The sequence below is a fragment of the Athene noctua genome, chromosome 2 (genome assembly GCF_965140245.1).
Source record: "Athene noctua chromosome 2, bAthNoc1.hap1.1, whole genome shotgun sequence".
In the NCBI taxonomy this organism is placed as follows: Eukaryota; Metazoa; Chordata; class Aves; order Strigiformes; family Strigidae; genus Athene; species Athene noctua.
In genome coordinates this window covers 79,449,824-79,470,787 of record NC_134038.1, presented here as the reverse complement: position 1 = coordinate 79,470,787, position 20,964 = coordinate 79,449,824, and the positions used below count along the sequence as shown (strand labels likewise).

Here is a 20,964-nt window from a genome sequence, read left to right as displayed (position 1 = left end):
ATCATCCTAGAAAGGCAGCTAAACTACAATGTTGAAATACCAGCTGATGTTTCACTGGATAAATAACTCAGGAACAAGAAACCTATCCACAGTACACGAAGCACACCTACAGCATTCTGTATTTCTTTTAAGAGTTTGCATCAGTTGTCACAACAGTAGAAACATTTGAATCCAGAATGACTGAAGTTCTTTGTTATGTTACATTAAAAAAACAATCTCTACTGCACTGACAAGCACAATGACTCTCAACTAACCCTGAAAGGTTTTCAGCTCTGTATGCCAGATAAGCAAGACAGTGGTTTTATAAGAAAACCTTGCTGATAAAGTTCTTCCAGATGGCCTCAGGTTTATGTGACCAGCAGCTGACAGCAAAGCTGGTGGCTCCTTAGTCAGGCTTACATCTTATCAGAGAATTCCAGCGTACTTGAATTCTTTAAATATTTGAATGTCTCAAGCACCATGTGCTATGAAGTTCTGCTTCACTAATCAAAGCCACACAACAAGCCAGGTTACTATGGGAAAACTAACCCCTTATCATAACAGATTACTAAGAGAAAGTAAAATCTGTAACACATTTTCCTTGATGAGAGTTTTGGGGATAATGTAGATCAGTCTCATATCTAGGTTGGGATCTTCAACACTGCTTAAAGGAACAAAAACATCTTGTGATTTTGTAGACTTAGCCTGTGTGAAAAGGGATGATTCCACAATACCCAATTACTTGACAGGTGACAGCCACATACCGTCTTTCACACAGAATACTTAATGTAGGGTTAGGAATCCCAAATGACAGAAAGAAGAAAACCAGAGTAGCTGACAACTGGACTGTAGGCAAAGATGCTTCTCAGTGGTGAGAAACACGTGGTGTGACTTGCTTGAGACCAATAATGTCTAAATAGCTACTTAGGGAATGCTGGGGAAACGTCAGTCCATGTGGGAATAAACAACACATGAAGGACTAAAGCTGATAAGGAGTTTTAAATGCTATACATGGCTGCTTCTTGGATCAGTGAGCAAGAGAATGTAAAAGAAGAGCAGCAACTCTTGACTTGGACCTAAACAATTCACAGGCAGCTAGTCACGCATATCACAAAAGCACTGACAGTGACTGCAAAACATTTAGACTCAAAGATCTTGCAAGGACAGCCTTCCTCTCTCCAAAATCAACCATAATATTATTTTAAAAAAAGAGCTAGCTAAATGGAGGACATTTATTAAAAGAATATTGAAAACAGTAGTCAAAAGGAAAAATGCTCAAAGGAGATACATTTAGATACACTGAAGTGAAGGTTTGCCACAAACTCACACTACTAATCATAAAACTTAAAAAAGTCTCCCCAAAGTTGTCAGTGTAAACAGTAAAATAAAAATGGCTTCCAGAAAAAGATATTTCCAGAAGTTGGAAATAAATCCACAGGGGAAAAAAAAAAAAAAAAACCAAAACAGAAATTGGATGAACTCTGGCAAGTGAAATTAAAAACTACAGTAGGACAAGCCAAAAGGGATTTTAGAAATAACATACCAAGTCTATGAAATGATAAATTTATTTTCATAGAGGTTTTTTTTTGAAGTATCAACAATAAAGTAGCAAAATCTAAAAATCCTCAAAAGAAAGCTTGCCAGAGAGTTTGTAGGCTCTCCTGACAACTGCGAAAGGAAGGCTAAAGGAAGACAAGGAAGCAGCAGGAAAATTCAACAAATTCTACACATCAGCATTTGTTCCGGAGAGGCTTTGGGAAGTCCCCACAAGATAACATTTATTTTAAAAAGTAATGAGTTGGAGGAATTATCTAGATTACCCAGTAAAACTGATGATAGGCTTTTATGTAGAATAATTAAAAATAACCTTTATTTTTCTCAAGATTAACAGTATGTACTTAAATTTTTAAACAAATAATCAAAACCATAATTTTATATGCTTATTTGTAACTGAAATAACATGAAGGATCAGTCCTTTTTGCTCAATCCATATGGACATGATGAGTGAGTTCTAGTGGAAAAAAATTTATACATAATAAAAACTGAATACAAACCACCTTTAGGTTCTTACAATCTGGCTAAAATGAAAAAAATTAATGAAAGCATAGAGGAGATCAGATGTTTACAACTTCTTGTTTGTTTTTCTTCTCAAATGCTTAAAATCCCATTTGAAAAAGTAATTAAAATATGATATTGTTCCATAGCAGAAGTCTGTGTGGGAGACACTTTCCATAAGATGAACTTAACCGAGTAGAACCAACATCAATATACCAAAAATCACAACTGAAGCACCTACAGTGATCCTGAATGATTCATTGTTTAAAGTGGAACCAGGGACACAGTATCATTTCAGTGAGCTACCATGTGTTTGAGACTGTGCAAGTGCTCGTCTTGATGAAAACAATGGAAAGAAATTCAGTTAAATCACCTTCTTTTATTTCTACATTCTGTAGAAGTCTCCAAGAACAACTTAAAAACATCTAGATGAAGGTAAGTAGACCAGAAGAAAGTGTCTTTGACAACTGAATATTAATCTGCTTAGTTATCATCACCAGTTCAAGGTTAGCACCCCAAATTACTGAAAGCTTATACTATGCAATGGCTAGAGAAGAGATGATTTCAGCACATGTCCTTATCCAGAGGCATCCACAAAAAACAAAATAACCCATGCAAAGGTAGTTCTAGAAAGGATTTAATGAGTCCCTAGTTAACACACCCATTCCTTGAAAGCAGCATGTCAGTGAGAATCCACTTTAATCACCTCCTTAGCAGTCAAACAGGGAACTCATTCTACTTAACCTGTCCGTCATCCCAGCAACTTCATATGAAATTCACTCAGTCTAAGTAAAAATGTTACAAGTATCACGTTTTCTTTAAAAATAACACCATTAAGTCTTATCTGAACTTTCACACGTCTAATGCCCTCTGCATATTACCTCAGTTTTCAGCTGGACCAGCTTCCTGTTCCAGCTCATCATGTGTATGCTCTAGCACAGCCATTCATGCTAAGAAGGGAAGGAGCAACTGCTGTGGAAAGACTGGCACCACTCCTTTTAGCAGTAAGCTCATATTTATGCTAGATTAAATTGGTCTCAGTCAGAGCATGCTTTGACTTCCTATTATGACCAAACTGAGGTATGGCAGCAGCTGCTGTAAGAGGGGCAAATTCATTCTGCTTTCCCAGCCTTTTCATCTCTGAGCTACTTCCTCCCACTGTTTTTCTCTACAACAATATTGCAGCTCCTGTGTTCCTATGGAGAACCATTTAGAGGGTAAACACAGCAGTGGAGGGAATTAACACCGCCCCTCACCCCCCAAAAAAGCTCCAACTTCAAACACTCAGAAGCAAAACAGTTGTGAAATCCTAAAATACTTTCAAAATTTGCCTTCAGTTCTACTAGGTTGAGATTTACAGCGAAAAAAAGCGTGCTTTATTTTGTACTTTGTTATGAGAATTGTGGCAGATTCAGTATTTTAAGGGAACTTCAGCAGCAATACTACACTGTTTAACTTTAGCCATTACTTCCATTCTTGAGTTGTCCCTCAAACCACAGTAAATGAGCTGTGTTTAAGTTTGTATTTGATTAACTCAGTTCTGGTGACAACAAAACAATTTATCTAGTTTGACCTATATATTATTCTAGAACTTGAAGTATTTGCCAACATTTCCCTTCTAATCATAGGGATTTAGGACTTTCAAGTATTAGAACACCTCTCTATGTTTAATACAGATGCAAGAGAAGCTCTCCATTTAATTTCTTAATAAAGCAAAATAGTTTAAAATACACTGCAGCTACAAGACCAAAGTATGCCCTCTTGAAAGCCATGCCTTGTCAGAAACACTCCTTGAACTACCTGTTTGCTGGCAGTTATTATATTTCTCTCCATTAGGAAAATAAGATGTGAACTAATAGATAATACACAACATGTATGGGATCTATAAATAAAATGGTAATTGAAAGTCTTAAGTTATAGGCTGAAAAAAGCTATATGTGAGAATAACTGTAAGTCTACTTTTTAGAAAGATGCAAACTATACAAACAAAAAACAACATGATCCACCATTTGACTTCTGATAACATGGAGGCTAAATCTTTCTTACAAAAAAAATTTACCCATTTTTCAAATGCCTTTCCCTTTTCTCTTAATGCATTAGATATACCTACCCTGAGCGGGAATTTTAAAGGCCTACGATAAGGCTGAAAACCCACAGGTCCTCCTTGTTGAAGTATGGCTTGGTGAGCTGCATGAAGACCTTCTCCCACAACTGGAATGGCATTATTATTGCGAGCATGCTGGTTGTTAGGCTGCTGGTTTGCATTGTTTTCATTCTCTTCCTGGTCACCAAGTAGGTAAGAATGGAGATCCCTGTAAGAATCAAAATTTCAGTTTTGTTCTGTCTGATACGGATGCAAATCTTACAGAAAGACAGGCCTACTCAGAATGAGTACAAGTTGTACAAAAGTTATACTGGAGTACTGGCAGAATCTTGGTAAAGTAAAATAAACCATTTTCTGATAAAGTACTCAGTCGTTCTAAACATAGAATTTATAAGAAAAATGGTAGCGTGGATGCAGATGAGAACAGTAGGAATACAGCCACAAATAAAGATCACTTATCTGTTTGATTGCTTTAAAAATAATGTCTGGTATTAAAGTTGTTGTGCATATAAAAGGAAAATTGCATTGATGTTTCAGTTTGTGTAAGCAGGCAGCTCAACTGACAGCTTTTATTTTACTGCTACTAAGTTCTATTGGAAACAACTGCTTTAAACCTCAGTTGGACAACGACAGTACCGTATTGCTGAAGACATGTTTTTGAAAGTACAGTCACAGTCTTTCAAGAAGATTCTAAATTGCTCAAAACCTGGTCACAACTTTCTAAGAACATCAATCCAGGAAAAGTCAATCTACTTGAAAAAGAGTTCTGTTGGTATTTTCTGCACACACCATTAGATATTTATTTAATAGGCATTTATTGCCCAACACCCAATATAAATATTTAGAAGTTAGTTTTCCTCAGCTTTAGCAGAATTATTAGCAGTAAGATGCATGCAGGTATTCTGCTGGCAGACAATGAAATAATTTTCACAGCAGTTTGCTTTTGAAGAAAAGCAGAGGAAAGGATTTTCATCTTTGCTCAACTAAAATTGCTGAAGAGATATTTCACAATTGCTCTTAATTGCAAGAGTGCAAAAAGCAAAGCCATTTCTACCATCATCTCCAAAATTCTCTTCTTGCGTCATACTCAAGCACTACGAAAAAACATGGACAAATTCATTCAAAAAATAACTTTCTAAAATGCAAACTAAGGGAACAGGGGTGGGCAGTTTCCATATGAGAAGCTAAAAAAAATATTTTGGATTGCAGTGGGAGAAAAAGGTCTTTCATTTTTTTTCTCAGGCATAATTTAGCAAAGAATAAATCTTCATACCAATAGTGCTGCATTGACATGACCCACAATGAGCAAGACATGGTGGGAGAATGCCAATATACTTTGAAGCTAGATTTAAAACTTTATAGAAACAAAGTCAACTTTAATTTTTTCTTGAGTAATTTGACAAACAACATACGAACTAAAAAATAATTTCAAGTGCTAGAACTCTGCCTGGCAGTCTAAATGAAAGAAACTCACTTCGTATAATCATTTACTTCAGCTGGCAAAGATAGTTTTATCCTTCTTTAGAGACTGACCTTTTACCTTTAAAATACCCAATATAAAAGGCACTCACTTCTTCAGCTTAATGTTCTAAATAATTTTTCCTTCCCCCCTTATAGTAAGAAATGCAAAAAGTACACATGAATTTTACTTAGATGATTCATGGAAATGCTCTGCTGACACTTCCTTCTTTCATTCTTCCACATAATAGGAAATTAACAAGCTATTAGTTGTATTTTTATAGATTTTTTACTAAGCAAATGCTGTAATAGCATACCAAAATAATTACCTGTCAAAGACTAGTCCAGAAGTTGGTAAAACTATTACTTAGATGATACTTCCATAGGAAATCACTATAGAAGTTTTTCATCGTGTATTTATCTGTAAAACAGGTATTAAAGCTACTTGTTGGGATAACTCTTCTGAAAGCATGTTCCTGTCAAGTTAAAAAGCTAAGCTGGACACAGTGCTTCTAGTTGATTTTGGCTTTCTGTACTTACAGCAAGTATCCAGCAGTAACAGTCCACGCTCGTACAAGACCTTTCAACCACTGTCTTGTATGTCCTTGTTCTAGTAAAGCTGGAAGCACCACCTGAAGCAAGAGGAGCTCTAGGGAAAGTTCACTTACTGGAGCATCACTAGAAACAATGGGAAAAGCAGTAAATCAAACATAAGGACCATTCTGATAGTAATCATACTAACACCACCAAAATAAAAAAATATATTGGATGTCAACAGGAACAATTCTTAAGATTTTGCAGACATTTTTCCCTATATACTACTCTGAGCACAGGTTAAGCATTCGTGAGTGTTTCGGCATTTAGGTGCACAAGAAATTTAAGAAAAAAATGTTGAGAAAGATTATATCAGGGAATATGATTTGCTCTTCTATTTTCTTCTATCATTGCTGTATCAACATTATTTAGAAACAGAAAGATACCATTATCATTAAAAAGAAATGCAGTTATGGGTATTCTTTTATTCTTGAAACAATAATAATCAGAAATGAATGTGAAAAACAAACATGGCAGCACTTCACTATCAAAAAAAATGAAGGGTTTTGAGTGCATATAAACACCAAATAATTACCATTAGACAAACAGCATAAAATGCCTTTTATTAGTAGGTTTTTATTTGACAAATTGTATAACGTATCCATATCCTCTACCTTTTTACTATTCTAGAACAATGAAGTTTAGATTAATTGAAAACAAACAAAACATACCAAACAATGCCACACTAATGCTGAGAGTGCAAATACACATTTTTCTAGTTAAAGAGAGACTGAAATAACATCTTTCTTACATTAAGTGCTTACCTGTAGAGCATAACATTATATGGGAGAAAATTAGGTAGCAGATACTTAATGATGCGTATAGGAAGCCAGAGCATGAGCAGTACAATTGATCCAAAGACAATCTGCAACAAATAAGTAAAACAAGTTAGTCTGAATAGCAGAAACAACCAAACATAGTTTCCCACCCATCTCTGACATGTTTCCTGTGTGTGGTGGGTTAGCCCTGGCTAATAGCCAAACACCTACCCAGCTGCTCACTCATCCCCCTCTCTGGCTGAATGGGGAGAAGATAGAAGGCAGGCAAGAAGACTCATGAAAAGAGATAATGACAGTTTAATAGAGAAAAAGCTGTGTGCACAAGCAAATCAAATTGGAATTCAGCCACTACTTCCCATCAGGAGACAGATGATTAGCGTCTTTCTGGAAAGCAGGGCCTTAGCACATGTTAACAGTTGCTCAGGAAGACCAACACTATAACCATGAACATCACACAACGTGATATGGTATGGGATACCCCTTTGGTCAGATTGGGTCAGCTGTCCCAGGCATATCACCCTCCCAACCCCCAGCTTATTCACTGGAACAGTGAGTGAGCAGGGCAGAGCAGGATAAAGAAAAAGCCATGACACTGTGCAAGTACTGTTCAGACATAGCCAAAACAGCTGTGTGTTAGCAACACTTCCATCCCCTAAACGAAGTGCAGAAGGACATGGTCTACCATGAAGAAAATTAACTCCATCCCAGGCAGATCAGTACACTGTGATGCCCTTGCCAAATAGGACTGCAGCTGAACAAGCACTGACTGGCCAGCTGACCGTTAGGATAATGTCAGACAGACTTTCTTTCCCGTCCCCCAAGCACCAGGATTACTAATTTTGGATTCCTCTCTTTTCTTCGCAGCTAAGTTTTCAAGCGACTTGTAGAAGCCTCAAAAGATCTTTCCGTTTTTATTTGCTCACATTTTAAATTGGCTGAAAGATCAAAATTTAGTAGGAGAGATCAGGTGCATGAAGATCCTGCACTTCTATAAAATCCTGTTTCCTTAAGGAACCAGATTAAAAATCAAGTATATTTTAAACACATTCTTACATTTCATATAAATGCACCATCAGAGACTAAAAATAAAAGTGTTTAACTATATGAAGAAGAAAAATAAAATCTCATTCTTCTTGAAATTTAATAGTTTATGTACTGCACAAGAAATTTCTTAAAAATATTGAGAAAGAAACACAAGTTGAAAAGTGAGACTTGTTTTTGAAACAATAACCTGTAAATGATTGCTATTCTGGGTCCCATATTCTAGCATGAGGCCAGTAAAAGTTCTGAATTAATTAGCTAAGCAAATCAAAAGTTCAAGTAACTGCCAGTTCCAGCACAATCTGAGAACATATCTTTAAGACCTTTAGCACAAGCACATTGCTGCTTCTACTTGGGTCACCTGCTGTGACACAGTTTCAAGCAGCTAAAGCATTATGATTATCTAAGGAGAAAATACTCTGAAAGGTGGACAAGTCAGCTCCTCTCATGTACTAAAGGGCTCTCTAATAGAACTAAGATCTCTCTATGAGCTTTTACTGCTCAAAGCACTTTAGGTGTTTAATACAGTATGTCAAATAATAATGTTTCTGGTGTGTGTCAGTTTTCACAGTTGATGTGACATTTATGTCAAAAACAGCCTTCTCTTACTGTATGCTAGGCAAACTTCAGATAAACAAGCAAAAAACTTTCACTGTATTCAATATCTTACCATGATAATTTGGAAACAGACACCACTGGCTAGATCAGCATAATACAATCCAAAACACTCTACCTCTGCTGTACTGCTTTAGCTGAATTGGACACACAATGTTTACTGCAATAATAGGAGCTTCATGAAAAAGTTACCCAATTTACAATATCCATAATAATAAACACTTTTCTGTACACACAAACATTTACTGTGATTTGCATAAGGAGAAGATACCACAGAAAAATTGTTTTAGAAGGGACATTCTAGAGGTAAACCAGCTGGTAAACGAGCTCCCTACTCTGAGCAGATGCTGTTACATGAGGTTGCTCAGAACCTCATGGACTCGAGTTTTGATTATCTCAAAAGACATAGAACCTGTTGGCAATCTGTTCCAGTGTCTAATTACCTCCATGGTGAAAACGTTTTCCCTTAAATATGTGGTAGCATATGTGTGAGCTAACATAAGAAATAAACAAATTGTTGAGAAAAGTTCTTACCACTGATAAGATAAACCTCCTGAGATGTCTATAAATGGGCAAGTGAATCATTTCCTGCACAGGGTTGAAGTCTGGATCATTCAAATTCCTGAGAAACCATAAGACACCAGGTCTCAATACCTGAAGTAGGAAAGAGAGAACAATACATAAAGAAAAAGTTATCTGTGTATTCTTTTTTATTTTAGATAAGACTGCTGCAGCAAATAAGTTTTAAACATAACAAGGGCATTTGTTGAACAAGTTTCCACGAAATGGTACAGAAATAGAATGAAGAAACATTAATACAGAAACGTAGAATCAGTAACAAATAACAAATTTAACTTTTAAATATTAATCAAACAACTGAAATGTATTTAGATTCATTTGAAGGCAACACCCATGTCTAAGGGCTCTTTGTAAACTAAAAATCTCTAAGTAAAATACACTCTCAATCATCACTTTTCACTGCAGTATCAGTGTGACCCTTTTTGCATAAAGTTGAATCCAATATACACCTACAAAACACAGTAGCAGCAATACCCACACATGAAAGATTTAACTAACATTTCAACATTCAAACTTCGCTAACTATGTTACATACCAGTCTTGTTCTTACAGACTTACCTCTCTCAGTAAAAGAATGAAGGATGCAAAATAAAAGACGTAAACCATTCCAACTAACCAGTGCAGAAACATTGTGGTACCTGGGGCAGACTGAAAGCTCAATTCTCTATCTTTCAGAGTGGCATCAAACATCTCCTAGAAAGTAAGTAATAAACAAACATGAATAATGCTTGGAAAACCTCCATATTTACTCACTTTGTTTACCTTAGTTCATATATACTGCTAAACATTTAAATTAAATGTCTGCCTTGTGCTAATGCATAAATAATTATAGCATTTAATTAGAAAAAAGAGAATAATTTACAGAAGTACAGCAAATACTGATTAATTTCTGATCAATTTATTTCTTCTGACAGAAAGAAGAAGTCAGCACTAACTGACATTACATAAGTTATAAATCAGTTCAAATAAAGTGGCACTGTGATGGAAGCAAATTCCCTTAAGTAAAATTCTATTTCTACTAAGGCTAGAAGAAATTAATTTCCCCCATTTGAAATAAATCACTTAATTTTTTTGCAGGACAGAAAAAAATGTTCTCAATCCCAAGCAAACAGCATGTATCTTGTTCAAAACAGAAAGAGATTGGACAACTATTAAAATATGCAGTCATTACCATTTCACATAAGATGGCTATAGTTATAGTTTGCCTATAAGCAAGTTCATTATCACAGTGGTCTTGTAAATGCAGTAAAAAGGATTAGGATCTTATTATTTTAATAACAGCATGTTAATTTGTAATTAGTAACATAAAAGAAAACAAAATTAGCATTAAGCAGTACCTAAAAACCCTCTTTCCCTGTGGAAACACAGAAGAGTGCTACTGAATTCCTTATCAACAACCCTCTTCTCATCAGAAATTTTTTTCCTTTAACTGTTAAAAAATATTTTACTCCATTTATTTCCATTCTTACCAAAGAGCATATATCCAGCCACCAGCCACAGATGAGAGGAAACACACCAATTTCAACCACCACTAACAAGGAAACCTTTAAGAAAAAAAGAGAAAATAACATATCACTAATTTAACAGAAAATGCTAAGAAAACTATAATGTTAAATTGAGAGGGTTTTTTGCTACACACAAAAAAATAGGGATTACCTTGACAACAATATAGCAAACTCCTAATAAACGACGTGATCGCTGGAACTTAACAAGTGCTGCCAAACCCTGAATAGTTTTGTCAAGAAAATAACACTGAAGAATACTTCATCGCATAGTATGATGAATATGAAATACTATATTATGTGGCTTTAGCAACAGGAAAGTTTATAAAAGACAAAAGTGAAATAGGAAGTACATATTTCATTGGGACTCTGTTTTCAAAACTGACTCTAATCTACAATCTGAAGTGCTGGATAACCCCCCCAAACATGCATCTAAAATAAGTTATAAGTAATATTACCACCCTTCTTAAATTAAGCACTGAAGAAATAATCTAAGCAATAAACAGCTGCCTTTGAAAACATCTGACACAAGTAAGCAAGTGCCTACCTTAAATGCTAGCTTTCCTTTTCATGCAGTCTGAAATGAATTCTCACCTTTTCCAAGAAAAGCTGGATGCATATTACAGTTTGGGCGTTTGTTTTGTTTTCTTTTAAGAGGCAAAACAGAGACAAGCACTGTTTTACCACCTTTGCACTGCATTTTGGTATAGCGCAGTCTAAAGTTGATGTACTCCTCTGTGTACTCTTGAACAGAAAACTGCTAACAAATGTTTTTTTTTTCAAATTGAAGTTGGTGTAGTACCTTTACAAACACGCAGCTAGAATGTAGACCTTTTACCTGCGACCAAATCATTCTAGCTTTCAGGACTCTGCCATTACTTAATTTTCTCTGTGATAATGAGGGTTATCACCTGAAAGAAATCCTTGCTGCAAACTCTCAGTGGTTCAGAGACATAAAAGAGAAACTGAAACAATCCACACTAAAGATCTGGCAGGATCAAAAACATGTGAATAAATTTCCTATAGTACCTTACATATTTTCATAATCCCATTTCTCTTTACGTTGCAACTATGTAGCTCACAGAAATAACGTAAGGACAGTGAGGAAAAAACAATTGTTCTATGCTCTTCCCAAACAGTCCTTCAAAATCTGTTTGGAGGCCTTCAAACAGTCATAAAAACCTATGATTTTGTGTGTTGAACATGTGCAAGAGTTCTGAAGAATGCAGTCACACTGACAACTTTTAAACATCCAAGAGAAGAGACCTTCTCTTCTAATTTCACCAAAAGAGCAGAGCAAAACAGTAAATTAATTGCAACTGTATCTTGCCTCTGCCTCCTAAAAATATAATCAGAAATATGATTCATATGTAAAATCTGAACCAGATAACTACTGATAAAAGGATACATGACAAACAATAAGAGTCACCGCTAGCAGAACATATCCGACTATAGTTGTAATCAGGCCTTCAAAGTGAGAAGCTTGAACCTGGAGGGGAAGAGGAAAAAAAGGGAGAGTTTATCAATCTTCTAAAGAGAACATCTCCATTTTATGTCATTAAGATAAATTCTAAATCTCAACTCTTCTAGAAGAATTACAAGTTTCTTTAGTTTTCACATATTTTAGTAATCTACTATTTTTTTGGTATCTCCATCAGGAGTAGAAAATGTTTACATTTTACTGGAAAAGTCTAACAACTACTTTCTTCAAACATGAAACAACCTCTATATATGAAACAAGAAGTGTCACCTTATACTGCCTCACTACCTCCTAGCTTTCCGTAGTTAATATTACTATTAACTATTTAGTAAGTTAATAGTAATATTAACTAAGAAAATTAATCAGTACAGAAATTAAAAATGTACATGTGACTTTTTGTACATCAGGAACAAAAAAGGCTGTTAAGAAAAAAAAAAACTCTAAACAAAAACGTATGCATTTTTTTTAAAAGGTTTCCCCTCTCCTGAACTGTAAATAACGGAGGAAGTGGGAAAGTGTGAGAGAACATTTTTGATCATAGATTAGAAAGGGTTTGAAGGGAAAAAAAAAAAAAATGAGACACACTCTAGGTTACTTTTGCAATCACAAATAAGAGTGGAAGGATGCTGCAAAGAAACTGTGATTAAATAAATAGCAGCAGTTTTTTCTTTCTGAAATTATAAAACAGTACTTACATATTCCTCAAAGCCCAAGCCAACAATGGAGAAGTGACCAATATGGTACGGACAAAATGCTGCATAACATAAGCAGAAAGAAAGGGAAAAAAGGCCATGAAAACTGCAAAATGGATCGTATTTGCAGGATGTGTATTGTAACATGGCAATTATTCTACCTCTCATCAATTTTGTGAAAACAACTAACAAAAACTACTTTCTGTGCAAATTATTTGCAAGTGTTATATTGTGTAATTTTACAAACAGTGAAAATCAGATCAGAGTTCACACTGAGGGACTACAACAATATAAAACTATATAGAAAAAGGGAGAGTCTTTTCCTTCTTAGTTTATCTTGCTGTGTGTAAAATTAGTTCAATTTCTCAGTTGTACATACTAGGGGGGGCATTGGACTCAGACTGCTGTAGGAATCAGTTCTGTATATTCATTTTTTCCCATGCACTAAAAGACTTAAGTAGCCATTTTACATCTTGGTCAGATGGGACTTGTTTTAGCAAGGTTTTAGGTTTAATGCTTTAACTTATAAGAATACTGTGAAAAACACAAGCCCTACAGAAATTTGCAAAGGGAAGAAAAGATGACGTAGAGAAAGACAATGCTCCAGTGAAGGGATAAGGAGCAACTGCAAGGTCTTTTACTTTGAATTAATATACTAGGAATTGTCATCGTTCCTGAGAACTCACTCTTGCCAATGCTGAAGTCTCAGGCGGAATGAATTAAAAACCACAGCACTTTCCCTATTTTTTGACACCTGTGTATTTGCAACAGGATTAAGTAGCTGTTTTAACTCACTGTGGTATTCTAACCAAGCTATGAAGGACTACAGAATTCAACATGACTTTCCTACAGGAGTAGAGGGAGTCAATAGGAAGTAGAGGGGCTGCAGTAACTGCAAGCTTTTATTTTCAGCTATAGTGTCTTCACTGTATCACAATAATCCACTCTGGGGACTACTGTAGACTAAACATACCCTCAAATGAAAACCCTGATGATTTTCTCTCTTCTTCTCATTTCCACATAACCAATATGTAAAAAAAAAAAAAATAGAAAATACTTAGCAGGACCCATATTACCCCAATCAATGATCAGAAAGTTTTAATTTATGTCCCTTTCACAGAAATCAGCAGTTACCGGGAACAGCACAAACATAAAAGCCGAGGACATAAGCTTTTCCTGCCCAATAAGAAGAGAACCAAGATAAAAAACAGGAAAAAAAAAACCCAAACCCCCACACTTGCAACTCCTATAAACAGACTCATGACTTAAAAGTTGTATCTTTTCGACAGTGTTGTGCACTGTAATCTCATACATTTATCATGTTTTTTAAAATAACTTTATTTAAAAATTTATAATAGATCCCTTTTGATAAAAAGCACAAAGGAGTACAAACCCCTCTGAGTACTAAAATGAGTTATAAAAAACATGAATTAAGTTGAACTTAATTAACTTGTCTAAGAAAACATCATAGGAGAATTTCTGGACCAGTAATTAAGGTTCCAAATGCCTTCCTTCTCTTTTATCTTCTAGAAAGTACCTCCTGTGACATTTGAACTCATCAGGACTGTAATTATGAATAACAAGAGATTTTGCAGTTGTAAATTAGACAGTATTACTTAGTGGAAAAGATAGTAAAAACATGGTTGAGAGGCACAATTCCCAGATCTCCTGCTCGCTTGCTTGGGAATGTCATTCCCCTTCTCTTTACTTGTTAAAGCACACTTCGAGCTACTGAAAACATCTATATGACAACCATATTAATTATTCTTATTACTCGTTATTGAATTTAAATCAAGGATTTAAAGATTTCATATTTATTATCTACTTATTAAAAAAGTCTAAATTTTATAGCAGCTAAAATACCTAATTAACTTCTGATAACTACAGATTAAAATAGACTAATTATCAGAAAAATAATTAAAGTATTTTACACTCAAACATAGTTTTTTGTGAATTAAATATACATGATAATTCTTCTTATTTTCTTTTGGTCTGCTGATTTGTTTTAACTAGATGCTCAAATCTTCAGTATTGTGAGCTTTACTTTGTAATCAAAAAATTCTTATCTACAGTATGACTTCAGTTTTTAAATCTTAAACTCTTCTGCCAAGAAAGACCACTCAAAAAACCAAAGCAACCTAACCAATCCCTTTCTAAACTACTAATTCAGAGCAAGTGAAATTTTGTGTCCATTATCTCTTCTTGTGCGTAAAATGCTCTATCTTGTCACTAAGATGCTGCTGCTTCTGCACACAATTGCATCAAATTAACAACACTAATGAGCTCAACCAACATAATCCAAAAGCTTCTGTTAGCAGCTAAACAGGCAAAATTGAGACACAGGGAAGAGCTGTTATTCTCCCATGCCACTCAACAAATATAAGGTACAATAAATAAAAATAAAAAAGAACCTGAATCATAGTCTAATGACTCTCAGGAGGATCAAAAAAAATTTTTTCTAAATTTGTTACCCTCCTTTCTACAGTAAAACCAGAATAGAAATGCAGAGTTACCCTACATATTTTTAAGCAGTAAATACAAAATTGGAATTCCAGAAACTCTCTAGGGGGATCTGACTGCTATTTACAATAAAGCAGGCATTTTACCCTTTACTTTTAGGGTTGAAATGACTGAGAAATATGTACCTACTATTTGGGATTTTTTCTTTTTTAATTTTTTAAAATGTTTTGACAAGTTTATGTCCTGGAAATTTTCCTAGCGCTAATTATACACAGTATCAGAACATGGCAATATTCCTATCTTGTACAAGAAATAGAAAGAGTCTTGCAAACATTTAAAGCTGCAGTTAAGCTTCAGCATCTACAGGAAGGAGAAAGGAAAGCAAAATAAAAACACACCACTGATTAGAATTTACTGTTTTCTAAAATTTAAGTAAGTCTAATTTTATGAACTAAGGAAAGTTGTTCCATAGCAATTCTGACACAAAATGAAAGTACATTTGACAACATACACATCAGCTACATTTTTGTGTATCCCATCCCTTGCAATTTTGACCTCCAAAAATAGATTCTTGATGGAAAAAGTCATTTAACTATATAACTAGTGAAAACTGTAAGGAGAAAAAAAAAAATAATCCTAGCTATTCCTGAAAGTACTGTATTTGCTCATAAATTAAATTCCAGGAGGCCTGTCCTTTAATTTAACTGTATTCCAAAAAAGTATTATTTTCTGTGCTTTGGTTGACACTATTAAGCTTTTGGTAGATTTCCTATTTTAAACTTATTCACTTAAAAGAAATTAAAATTACAAAACTAGAAGCAATAAAGATTAATTATTCATATTCCCAGTTAGCTTGTGGTTCCATTTTTATATATCACAACTTCATTTTTATCCAAGAGAACAGCCTTAAAAATAACCTGCATTATCACCTCACAATGAAGGATCTTTTTAAAACCTAAGAGCAAATGATACTTACCAAACACAAGTATGAACAACGTATTTAAAGATACCACCCAAAAGACATGTTCCTGCAAGGAGTATGGGGGAAGGAGGGAGGAAGACGACAAGGAAACAGTACAATCAGCCATTTAAATAAGTGACTTCACTTTTGTATCTAAACTTCTTATTTCAACTGCCTATTATTACTGGAACTTGCACATCTCATGTTACAACCAAGAAATTTGCTCTAACACAAAGACCAACATGCAGGACAGATTATGAAAGCATATGATTATGTTCATGGACATTTACCTAAATAAGATCATCTGTACTTGCTTTAACACTATTTTGTAAAAGAACCTTTTATTTTAAAATCAATACAAATAGTTATACCCCTAAAAACAAGTACATGAAATGTATGTAGATACTTGTTTTATAAACAAGCAAATGTTCACCTGAACTTTTAATAATTAAGACTTCGTCATTAAAAAAATTAACAAAACTGACAGCTCTCATTCTAGAAATGACAGCACATTTCTATTTTTTAATATTACTTTTAGCTAAGATGTAAACTCAGCCACAAGTACACAGAAATTTTATTTTTTTTATATTAATATTTAATTAGGTCAATCATGACATAATAAGCTACATTATTTTAAACATGAGATATTACCTTAAAATATGAGACATTTTATTTCAGACACAAGATATTTATACACTACAGTATCTAATAAACATACTCTTATTTAAGAATTATATTTCTTTTACACATTAAATAACATACAATTAATACTGCTGGAAGATAGCATAGATCTTTTTTCACTTTTATAAATGACTTCTCTTTCAAAAAAAAAAAAAGTGATCTGGCATATGATACCCTGTGAATGTAGCTGGGATGGGTTAAAGTTTTGTTGCCATCGACTCTCTGCACTCTCTCCCCCCGACCCTGAAGTCAGAGTGAGACATCTCTAGAGTCAGGTAGGATAGGCAGAGCGCCTTCAAATAAATGATTATAACAAAACCCACAAGAAGATATGCATTATATATGTAAGAGTTTGTCAGGGAGATAGTCAACACAGGTTGACCCACAGACAAGTGTTAAAAAGCCAATAGCCTTTTTAGGAGTGCTTTGCTATATTATCAGAATCATAAAGATTTTTTGAACCAATTTAAAAGATAAGTGCTTCATAAGACAGACTGACTATTGTGAAATTTAAAAAAAATATCTGATACTGATATCAATTAAAATAATATTCAAGAAGGGAAAAATTTCAGGGAGGAACAAGAAAAATCCAAACCCTAAGTAAAGTCAAGAAACATAAATGAATATCTTAAATTTAAAAATCTAGTCTACACTAAAAATTCACTAGTGGTGTTCTTGTGGCATTAGGGCAAATCAGAGAGGTCTGAATGAGGACACTATTTTAATCATAAAGAGCAAAATTTAAGGCTAGAACAGATATATATTTTCAGTGTATGCTTTTTTAAAGGGTCTAACTTTGATTTACAGTTGTAGTATGTGACCCAAAGTTACCTATGTCTCTTAAGAAATTCCACTTTTGTGTCACACACACACACACAACTCCACTCTGTGAAACTCCTAACAAACACTGTTTGAACATGATATCATGTGACAGTCTCTTTAAAGAATACGTATCATATGAAAATAGGGACTTCAAATAGAACGATGTAGTTTTTAAAAATACAGTTTCCTTTTAAAGTAGTCTTCTATAGAAATTGTTGAAATGCAGGATGTTACTTACTAAAAAAACCAGAGATCCATCAAGTCCAAGCATCTGTGAAGGTAAGTTAATTTACTGATCAGAAAAAACAAGCAACACTCATCTAAAATAAGTCTCATAGAAGCCTCTTTCACACTAACTTTTAATGTTCAAATGAGTCAAAAGCTTTTTTTATTGCTCAACCAACAGAACCTGGACATAAATTCTTAAAGATGAAGACAGAATCTAAGTTCTTGTTCAACACAGTAAACTCAGTTGATCAAAGGTGATACACATGTGGAATATCTTAATACACATGTATTTATATACGGCAAGCCAAACATATAATCAATTAATTTATAGGCTATTTCTCTCCAAGACTTTCAAGACTGACAAAGATTTTGTATTTGCAAAAGATTTTAGCGGTCGAACTCTTATTTAAAAACATGCTTAAACAACTCAATATTAATATATAAGAGCAAGTGGGGGTTTTGCTTCCTAATTACAAAGTATCAGTTTATGTTGCACTGAGAAAAGTCAAAGGTTAATATTTTACTTTCAAAGTATAAAAGCAACTAGTAACAAGATAATGTTGCTACACTGTATGTTAAGTTTAGAACAGAATTGGTTTACAGCTAGGGAAGACAGGACACAAATCCTCTATCACTGCACAGCTGTTACCAGGAGAGTCCACAGATGAGCCAAAAATAGAGCATCTATTAAAAAAAAATCTCCCCTTTCCCCCCACTTCAAGTATTTTCTTACTATTTGAATCCAGATTCTCCTACTCCATGATTACTGGTAAAGTACCAGGTTCAAGGCTACTTTGTACCAGGATTTTGCACTAAGTTCCAAGATATTGAAGTTGTACATATTTTATGAAGTAAAGCAAAATACAAATATTTCTGAAAACTCAGAAAGCTTGCACGCTATTTTCACAAGATGAAATAGCAGAAAAACCTACCCCAGTTTTGATACTAAATGCCAACCAGATGTCTATTGGCTATGCAAGCACATAGAACTGGAAAGGGTTATGAGATTTTGCTAAAACTAACTTCTATATTAGTGGAGAAGCATCAAAATATTTTCAATTAGGAGTACATCAACATTTCCCAGCACATAAACTGGGTTCAGAAATATAACACTTCCAGCTTGAGATACACAGTAGAATGGTTCAGAAAGCTGAATTTATATATGCCCCTTTTTTATCAAGTATCTTTCAAAACAAAACCAGTTTTCACTAGATACAAAACAAAGATCAGGACCTCTCCCTAGTGATGAAAACTATTTCTACTACACTACAATCAAGGCAACAACTATAACATAGCCTAGGGATACAGCAACTAGCTTTACAACTGTCTGCCATAAGCACTAGTAATGCCAGTAAATCTTGTGAAGCTGCTGTATCTACCTTCCGGTAGAGTTTGCTGCATGTGGTGAGCTTTGAACTCAGATGTTGGCTACTTCCAAAACAGCTACAAAAAAGCCTAGTTCTTTTCTACACTGCTCTATGATTACGGTGTACATGCATCTCATGCTCTAATTATAGAATCTGTGATCCATAAACAAAACAGAAGCAATGTTACATTAAAATGTTCCATCATGTTTAAGGAACAGAATTTGTCTTTTGTAAATAAAGTAAGAGACAGAACTGGAAGTTTTCCTTAATTGCTTTAGTTTAATGCTTTAATTAAAAAAAATCATTAAACTATATATAACACAACACCTATGTGCTCCTAATCTGGCCTCATATCCTCATTGCAGGCTGCAACTCATTTCTAAACATGGCCAAGCTGAAAACTTCAAAAAAGTCTGTGCCAAGCCATGTTTTAAGTTGCTACTATATTTCAAATCAAAAGAAATGTATTTTTGATAGTTAACAAGTAGCAGAATAACTTTTGTTTTCAATAACTTTTCATTATTGTAAACAATTTTGTTTTCAATACAATTACTTTTTTAGGTCACTATAGCCTCTCACTCATAGTTTTCACACTAGACAATGGCATCCAAATCTAATCTCAAACGGATTTTAACACAAGCAGTATTAAAAATAATTTCAAGTATGAGTCTGAATTATTCAATTCAAGAAAGTGATTCTTACTCACTCGCTCCCAAGTAAGCTCTTCTGCTGCTCGATCCCATTCCAAAGCATTCCAGTTCATGTCATCTGAGGACACAAGAGCCATTTTTACAGCTCAGACTCACCCAAAACAAGATGTAACCACTCCATGCTATGCTTTAAACAAACAAAAAGACTTAAGGGCCTAAAATTCAACTCATTAACTGCTGACAGCTTTTCAGCAAGCAAATGCTTCAGTACTGAAAAGCAGCATGTGAAATTTGCAAAACCAAGATAAATTAGCTGAAGTGAGAATTTATACAGCTTCCTTGAATTATGAAAGTTCGATTTTTAGTGGTTTAATTTATGTTTGAAAAGAACTAGAACATTACTGTTTTGAGTCACCTGTTACCTTGTGCTCCATTGTTTGCATCTGCTGCATCTTCTACTACAGCATCTTCTTCATCTTCATTATCATCCTCTTCTTCATCTACTTGTTCTTCTTGAATTTCAGGGTTCTCGCCTACAACTACATTCTCAGCAGCTGGGTTTGCAGGTTGATCAAGCACAGCGTTTTCAACACCTCCATTTACAACAGCCTGAGCCTACAGAAACAGGATTTAGTATTCAGTTAAATTGATCAATCTCTCTCTGTACTTTTACCCTGTGTATAGAAAAAATGAAGAGTATTAATGTTAATAATGTATTTTTTTAGATAAGCGTTAAATTTGGGACCACTAAACCTTTTAAATAAGGAAGAGAAACATTTAAATGACGAAGAGGTTGGAAGGGGCCTCTAGAGATAGTCTAGTCAACCTACTCACTCTCAAAGCAGGGTCAGCTACAGCAGGTTGCTCAGTGCTGTTTCCAGTTGGCTTTTGAGTAATTCTAGAGATGGAAAATTCAC

At 34.5% G+C, this 20,964-nt stretch overlaps 1 protein-coding gene across 7 annotated transcripts in view; it reads right to left on the bottom strand.

The window, feature by feature from the left end:
• MARCHF6 (membrane associated ring-CH-type finger 6) overlaps positions 1-20,964 on the bottom strand; it is a 51,172-nt gene that overhangs the window by 10,393 nt on the left and 19,815 nt on the right. For 3 of the 7 annotated variants that reach the window (XM_074899507.1, XM_074899506.1, XM_074899508.1), the window contains exons 7-20: positions 20,470-20,662; positions 20,104-20,165; positions 18,041-18,073; positions 16,315-16,366; positions 13,852-13,884; positions 12,882-12,940; positions 12,115-12,195; positions 10,861-10,929; positions 10,674-10,748; positions 9,763-9,897; positions 9,160-9,279; positions 6,955-7,055; positions 6,137-6,274; positions 4,145-4,346 (exon numbers count right to left, since the gene is read on the bottom strand). In XM_074899507.1, the coding sequence (XP_074755608.1) occupies positions 4,145-4,346; positions 6,137-6,274; positions 6,955-7,055; positions 9,160-9,279; positions 9,763-9,897; positions 10,674-10,748; positions 10,861-10,929; positions 12,115-12,195; positions 12,882-12,940; positions 13,852-13,884; positions 16,315-16,366; positions 18,041-18,073; positions 20,104-20,165; positions 20,470-20,662 (1,353 nt within the window). The remainder of the gene's footprint in view (positions 1-4,144; positions 4,347-6,136; positions 6,275-6,954; positions 7,056-9,159; positions 9,280-9,762; positions 9,898-10,673; positions 10,749-10,860; positions 10,930-12,114; positions 12,196-12,881; positions 12,941-13,851; positions 13,885-16,314; positions 16,367-18,040; positions 18,074-20,103; positions 20,166-20,469; positions 20,663-20,964) is intronic. The other 4 variants (XM_074899511.1, XM_074899512.1, XM_074899509.1 and 1 more) reach the window with 2 other exon arrangements.